At 37.9% G+C, this 7,787-nt stretch overlaps 1 protein-coding gene across 1 annotated transcript; it reads left to right on the plus strand.

Annotated features, from left to right (window-relative positions):
• Positions 1-892: 892 nt before the first annotated feature.
• tgfb2 (transforming growth factor, beta 2) lies at positions 893-5,701 on the plus strand (the record flags this gene model as incomplete). Its single annotated transcript, XM_040013099.1, has 5 exons — positions 893-1,052; positions 1,143-1,253; positions 1,844-2,018; positions 3,274-3,427; positions 3,542-5,701. Coding segments are annotated over 5 exons (759 nt in total), but the record flags the coding sequence as incomplete, so codon positions are not given.
• Between the last annotated feature and the right edge of the window lie 2,086 nt (positions 5,702-7,787).

The following is a 7,787-nucleotide window of genomic DNA, read 5'->3' on the forward strand; positions in this document are numbered from 1 at the left end:
AATTTTAAAGCATCAACCCCTGCTCTGTGTTTCATCTACGAGTCTGAAACCTGGGAAGCTTATGGAAGGATATCCCAAATCCAACAGGAAGTCAGCCATTTTAACATTAATGTGTAATTTTGGCGACATTTTCCCTTCTTTTCAGGTCTCGTACTTTGACGAACTCCTCCCAGGGATTTCATCACATTGACTTGATCTCCAGTGCAGGGAATCTAAAGACCTTTGTGATGTTAAATTGCAAAGCTTTTTACGTTCAAGGAAACGGGGTGGTCACAACGGCATGGGGAGTTTCAATCACTTGCCAAAAAGCAGTAATCTGCTGTCACTAAGAAACACAATGTCCAACCTCTCCCAAACTTCATAGGCATGAGTTGAGAGTCAAGCTCGGAAATATTTGATATGCCATTCGTCAGTAATGGTTAGAGCACCACCTAGTGGGACGACTATACTCATCATTGAACGAGATGAAAATTTAGCTGGTGGTTCTACGCATGAATTCCATCAGTGCTACATCAGATCGGACATGATGGGTGTAGGTGTTGGACATGGCTCGATGCGCCGGGGTGCGAGGGCCCACTTAACGCTGCTTGCAGCTTTAATTTTAACTATTTATGTCTTGAGGGTGTCTAATTCTAACGACCCTTAGCCCCACAGATGCCATCTGCAAACCTTTATAGCTATACATAGGTCTAAAAAGACCTTTATAGGTAATTTTAGAAACCATTTACTAATATTTTTTGTAAATTGTTGGCCATGACTACAAGGCTACAAAATAATTTTATTTAAATTTTGGCACAGTTTTAGTATTAATACAGGTATTTTATCCATCTTTTTATCTACAGTGTAAATTAGTACTATTGAACATTCAACATTTAATTAATCAGAACTTTGACCTCACATTCCTTTAATTTGTCAACAGATTTTAGGATATAAAGATCTGACATCCCCAACACAGCGGTATATTGAGAGCAAGGTAATACGAACACAAACAGAGGGGGAGTGGTTATCCTTTGATGTTACAGAGGCAGTTAGTGAATGGCTAAACCACAGAGGTGAGTACATTCTGTCCCATCAGTATTGCCTTTTCCCAATTGTTTATGCTTTGTGTTAAATAACTTCTCATTACTTTTGTTTTTCCATAGACCGAAACAGTGGATTCAAGATCAGCCTGCACTGCCCATGCTGCACTTTTGTACCATCAAATAACTACATCATTCCTAATAAGAGTGAGGAGCTGGAGGCACGATTTGCAGGTTATTTGAAAAATGTTGCCTCAAGGCACTTTTATGTTGTAAGGTAGACCCTATAATAATAGTTCACACTAGAAAGCTGTTGTGGTTTGGCACCCCAGTACATCTTAGAATTAATCACCATCTACAACCCAGTCAGACCTCTCACATCATCAGGTTTAGATTTTTTAAATGATCCCAGAATCAGATCTCAGTCTGCTGAGGGTTATTTTAGTTACTCTTTGGAACAAGCTGCCTGCTGACGTGAGATCAATTACATCTGTGTGTACATTCAATAACAGATTCAAAATCTTTTTATTCACACACATTAATTAATAGGTGTTGTCATTTTCTTTTGTGCTATTTAGCCATTTTCACTGTGTCAAGGCATTGCAAATCTATGCAGGTTTTGTGTTCTGTGTTAAGTAGAGTACATGCAGTCATTATTTCTGTCTGACCCCCTCTCCCTTTAACAGAAATTTCACCTTTCTGTAAGCACTGGAGCTATGCTGATAATTTTACTCTGAATTCTTTGATAATGTTTTTTTTTGTAATGAACTTTTCTGTCATTACCAGCCCTTGCGGTGCTGCTTATTAATCTCTTATGTTTTCAGGTATCGACGACAACCTAATCCGTGGGCGTGACCTAAAGGTTTTTAGGAAGTGGCAGCACAGTGTTCAGGGTCCACATCTTCTCCTCATGTTGCTACCTTCATACCGCCTGGAGTCCCAGTCCCAACATAAGAACCATCGATCCAAGAGAGCTCTTGATGCTGCCTACTGCTCCAAGTACTTGTCTGAAAACCAAATTGCCAAATGCAAAGCAATAACAATGTCCCTATCTGTTGTGGAGATTTTCAGAAATGAGTCATCAAGTAAAAAGGGGCCAAGCAACACTAATAGCACTAGGCACTGCACAGAATTGGTTGTCATTAGGTACAAAGATATAGAATAACTGTTAACACTCTGACTTCTTGGCTAGAGCCCATAGTGATGTTAAAGGTGAGTGCGTGTTTTAACCCACAGCCCATCAACCACAGCCTAAACTTCAACAAGTAACAAAAGGCACTGATCATGTTCATGTTTCTAAAGTAGAATCACCGTGGTGATTGGTTTAAGTCCCTTTGTGCTGGTTTTCATCTTTGCTTTGAGTTCATAAGTGTAAAAGGAAAAATATTATGTGTATCCTCATTAGGATAGGGTTTTGTGTTGATGTGTTGGATTGTACTCAGGTTTATATTGTTAACTGGTAATTATGTGACAATGCATTAATGTAACTATAGTGTAACAAATGAGTTTCATTGTTACTTTTGAGTGATGACCCCTACGCAAGCTATTTTGTTCTTACCACTGTGCAATACTTCATAATGCCATGCAGTCCCTATTTTAAATAAGGAAACATCTTTACCTCCAGGTGAAGGGGAAAAAGTAGCAACAGTGTTGTAAGAAAAAAAGTCTGTACCAGTTCAAGTCCAACTGAAGAAACTGGAACAATTTTGTTAAACGAAGAAGCCAGGAAGAGCACAGCTTTCCAAAGTTTTTTCCAACAGAATGCTGACAATTTGAAAACAAACAAACAAACAAATAAAACAAGGTTCTGGATATAGCTTTCCTTTTCTTCGTGAACTACGCTTGATGTACCCTTTCCTGGTGAATTAAAATGAAAAACTGTGCATTGGTTCAGTTCCCACAGTCCCTCTCTCTGGACAGCCAATGGGGAATACATACTAAGGCACTGATGCTTGGCAGCACGCAGAGAGTGTCAACAAGTTGACCACTAACTGGTATTGCAAACTGCTTTCAAAACAGGCTGAAAGTAGAAGTGAAAGGCAACACCCTGGACAACTTGTTGGCTGATCTGTTTAACTATGTATATTTATCTTTTCTGGTTCAGTGGTTGCCCACAATAAATAAAGAATCTAATCTGAGCGCATCTTCACCTATCTTCATCTCTCCATCTGTGACTTTTTATAGACTGCACACACTAGTGACGAGAGGATTCCCACAGCTCTGTTATTCACTTTTCCACTTTATGTCTTTACAGAAATGTTCAGGATAACTGCTGCTTACGATCGCTCTACATTGATTTTAAGAGGGACCTGGGCTGGAGGTGGATCCATGAGCCCAAAGGCTATGAGGCCAACTTTTGTGCAGGGGCCTGTCCATATCTGTGGAGTGCGGACACCCAGCATTCCAAGGTACTGAATGAGGAAGTTTGAAAGGCTACACAGTAAACGTAAACATGAATGCAGTCGCACTGCACTGTAAATCAGATTTTATTTTATGATATGGTTCTAATATGTATATTCCAGGTGTTAGGTCTGTATAACACCATCAACCCTGAAGCATCGGCATCCCCCTGCTGTGTCTCCCAAGACCTGGAGCCTCTCACTATCCTGTACTACATCGGCAAGACCCCCAAAATAGAACAGCTCTCAAATATGAAGGTCAAGTCCTGCAAGTGCAGCTAGAGGTCCTTAGAAAATACATACTCTTCTTTCATCCAAAGTGGAGTGAGTTAACGTACCGTCAAAGTGCCGCTGCACTCATTTACTAGCAATCCTACAGCAGTCATTTCACACAGGCATGGCCAGGAATGGTGTATTAGAGAATAAAAGGAACAAGTCAATGTGAGTTCAATGCATATTCAACATACAGGACCAGAGCAGTTATAATACCAAAAACTTTAGTTCGATGCACTGTATGGACAAAAATGTTGGGCCTTCATGTAAATTCATGTGTGTTCAGTCTTGTTGCTACAGGTGTTAATAATCATGCACCTAGCCATGAAGTCTGCCTTTAAAAGATCTGTAAAAGAATTGGTCATTCTAAAGAGCTCACTGACTGAGTATGGTACTATAATAAGATTTAAAGATTGCAACGAGTCATTTTGTTAAATTTTATTTGTCATAGATATGAAGTGATCAACTGTAAGCAGTTTTATCGCAAAGTGAAACAGCAACTCATCCAGGAAGTGAAAGACCGTGTAAAGTTACAAAGGAGTTCTGAAGCATGTTGTACATAAAAGTCGCTAACCCTCTGTTGATTCAATAACTACAGAGTTAATTTATTATTTATACCAGAACTGCATACCAGAGCTGTCAGAATCTTCATGTATAGGTAACCCAGTACTTTTGTTCATATAGGAAGAATTGTATTTCTGTATTGACACAGGTTTGCAAGTAAAATGAGCTTGTGTGCTGTTCTCCTAATAAATGGTCAAAGAAGAATAATACTTCTTAATAATATTTCTTAGTAAGGGTAATTTACACCATGAAGGCCTGCTCTCAAAAACTGATATAGATAAATCCAGCTACACAAACACTTAAAGTTTTTTAGAAAATGTTTAGTGCCATCTTGTGTCAGTACAGAACATTGTCACCTCGTTGGTTTGTTGGTTGCTGTTAACAGACTTGCACTGAACCAACCAACTCAGGTGAAAATAAGGACACTAAAACTAACCCTAACCCTTTTCTACTCTCCCGGAATACTCAAAGCACTCTATACAACACGCCACATTCACACAAGCACCGTCTTCTATGCTTTTAAGTGCTTACTAACTACGGTGGATGCATCAGAGAACAAGTTAGGGTTAATATCTTGCCCAAGCATATTTGGCATGCAGACTGGGATCAAACCACCAACCTTCCGATCAGTAGATGCTCTACCTCCTGAGCTATAGTCACCCTACAGAGTAGGCAGCACAAAAGTGAACCCTTTAAATGAAATTTTAGTTTTAGCCTCCTCATATTCCACTGAGTTACTAGTTTGCTGAAATAAACGGAAGTCAAACAAACCAACCAACTCGGTGATGTAGCATTCTGTATCACAAGATGGTGCTAAACATGTTTAAAACAAGCACGAGTTTCTTAAATCCAGCTACAAGGAGTGTTAAATCCATATCAGTTTTTGAGAGCAGGGCTCCATGGTGTAACTTAGCCTTTGTCCACTTTAATCCATCAGAAAAATAAATAATAAATAGTTCACATAGTTTTTTTTCCCCTCACCAATATGCAATACTGAAATATTTTCCTCAATAACAAAATTATCAAGTCTAGTATTTACAGTTAATTTTATTATTGAGTCTTCGTCATTGACTTTTTAGGAGTCTTGTTAAAATCCAGTGGCGTTTTAGATCATAACAAACTTTCCACCAGTTATATTTTTGGTTCATTACATGAGGCTAGAGATTTGCTTGTTTGTTTGTTTTTTAAATCATACACTTGCAGAGTTCTGAATTTAAAAAAACTGAAAAGTACTGTCATCTCCAATATCTTTTTGAAATGTTGTGGCGCTAAAGTGGCACACATTCAAAAAATCCAGGCCGGTATAGTATTCAGTACCAAGTTATGTGAGAATACAGCAAACACTGGAAATGTAAGTGATATGTGTATATATGTGAAATAAGTCCTTGAAAAAACAGATCTACTCAGACCTACCTAACACTTTGCGTTCAACCACTTAGCCCTTCAGCAGATATCAAAGGCACAATATCACATTCTTATACATCATTATTTATTTTATTCCTTAAGAATTATTCTTTAGTTTTGCATTTTCTGATTCTGTACAGTAAAACATTGCAGTAAGATGTCCTGCAACCTTGCAGTGTTGACATATATTATCTACTCCATTTTGTAGTTTATATAATACACACGCACAACTTTTATTAAGCCGTCATAAGAGAGAATAAAATGTTGCATTAGAATTGTAAAGGCTATTTTGATTTATTATGGCAATAGTATTAATTTTATAGCTTCCCATTTATATTATAAAACACTTTTTTAAGGGATAAGAAAAACAGTGTTGTATGTAATAACTTTTAATTGCTAAATTGGCATACTTTGTTAACAGTTTTAAGCAGTAATGGAGCAATAGTCTCCTTCCAGAATTTCTTATGAAAATTATTAGTTTTGTTTGTTTGGATGAACTGGCAACTGGCCCTTTTAAATAGCCCAGTGTAACAGATGCCATAAGACGTTTAAGTAAAAAGCTTAGATTCTGAATCATTACAACCCTGAGTCTGCTGTCTGTGTTGTTTAAAAACGAAAATACATGTTTATTTATGATGTTCAGATTTCTGAAACAGAAAATTCTGTAAATGTGTAATGGCAATGAATAAAATGTGTTTTCATCATTAACAGGTTACTTGCTGAAATTAGTTTACAATGTGAGGTCACATCCTACGTATAATTGTGACAGTAATACTGTACGGTATTAGTGACAATAATACATACAGTAAAACTGTTGACAACAGACATATTTCTGACTTTATGAATAACAACAATACTACTAATAATAATAATAGTAATATTTTTAAAATTATTATTATTATTATTATTATTATCATTATTATTATTATTATTATTATAGCAATTTTAAAGATATAATTCTTTGCGTCAGTTCAGCAGTGTGTGAATGTGTGTGTGAATGGGTGAATGGCTGAATGTGTAAAGCGCTTTGGGGTCCTTAGGGACTAGTAAAGTGCTATACAAATACAGGCCATTTACCATTTACCATTCAGCAATTTGAGGTAGGTTGGGATAGAGAGAATATAAAACATGGATATTAATGAAATAAAATCAAATTCAAACAATCTTATTGAGCTGAGTACTGCACTTCAATGGAATGGAAAAATGGAAACAAATGTGGAAAAAAAGGCCTGCTGCTCAGCTCAATGAAATATCCAGTTATTAGTGCTTAAAATTAAAATTAAATTAAGATTGTTGAAATATGCAACCCTAAGCTCCACCACATTTTATATTATAATGGGGAAAACTAAAGATTATCCAGAGGCCATCCAATTCATTTTCATTTACATAGCACCAAATAACAACAATAGTCTGCTGGTGGTGCTTTACATTGTAGGGTAAACATGGTAAATGATTCTTATATAGCGCTTTTCTGCTCTCCCGGAGTACTCAAAGCAATCAATACAACATACCACTTTCACCCATTCACACAAGCACTGTCTTCTATGCTTTTAAGTGCTTACTAACTACCCTTCACACACATTCATACTCCGATGGATGCATCAGAGAGCAACTTGGGGTTAACGTCCTGCCCAAGGATATTTGACATGCAGACTAGGGGGAGCCAGGGAACCACCAACCTGAGCCATCAACCTGTGGCTGTAGCTCAGCTGCAGGGGCAGAGTTGAGCAGCGAGTTCAGGGTGAGGCGTCAGGGGAGGTTAGTTTTCGCAGCCGGCAAGCACCACCTAATAATTCCTTCCCTATTTCAGTAGCGGCTTGGCCAGACAGGAGAGAAGAGCTGCTGGAGCAGAGAGAGAGCGCACTGAGCACTGCAAAGTGCAGAAGCGCAAGAGTAAAAGTGCAAAACACTGTTAATAAAATATCCTGTGGAACCCCATAATTAACCTTTTTGTGTCAAGAAGACACAAGACCACACAAGCATTGGAGAAAAACTAGATAGATATGCTTCAAACTACTGCTTTGCAGTACCTTTAATTCATGCTCTAATCCAGGGTGTCAAATTCATTTTACATTGTGGGCCACATACACTTTGATCTTAAGCAGGCTGGATCAGTGAAACTCCCCTT

Source organism: Simochromis diagramma, unplaced genomic scaffold (genome assembly GCF_900408965.1).
Source record: "Simochromis diagramma unplaced genomic scaffold, fSimDia1.1 OVJJ01000618.1, whole genome shotgun sequence".
NCBI lineage: Eukaryota > Metazoa > Chordata > Actinopteri > Cichliformes > Cichlidae > Simochromis > Simochromis diagramma.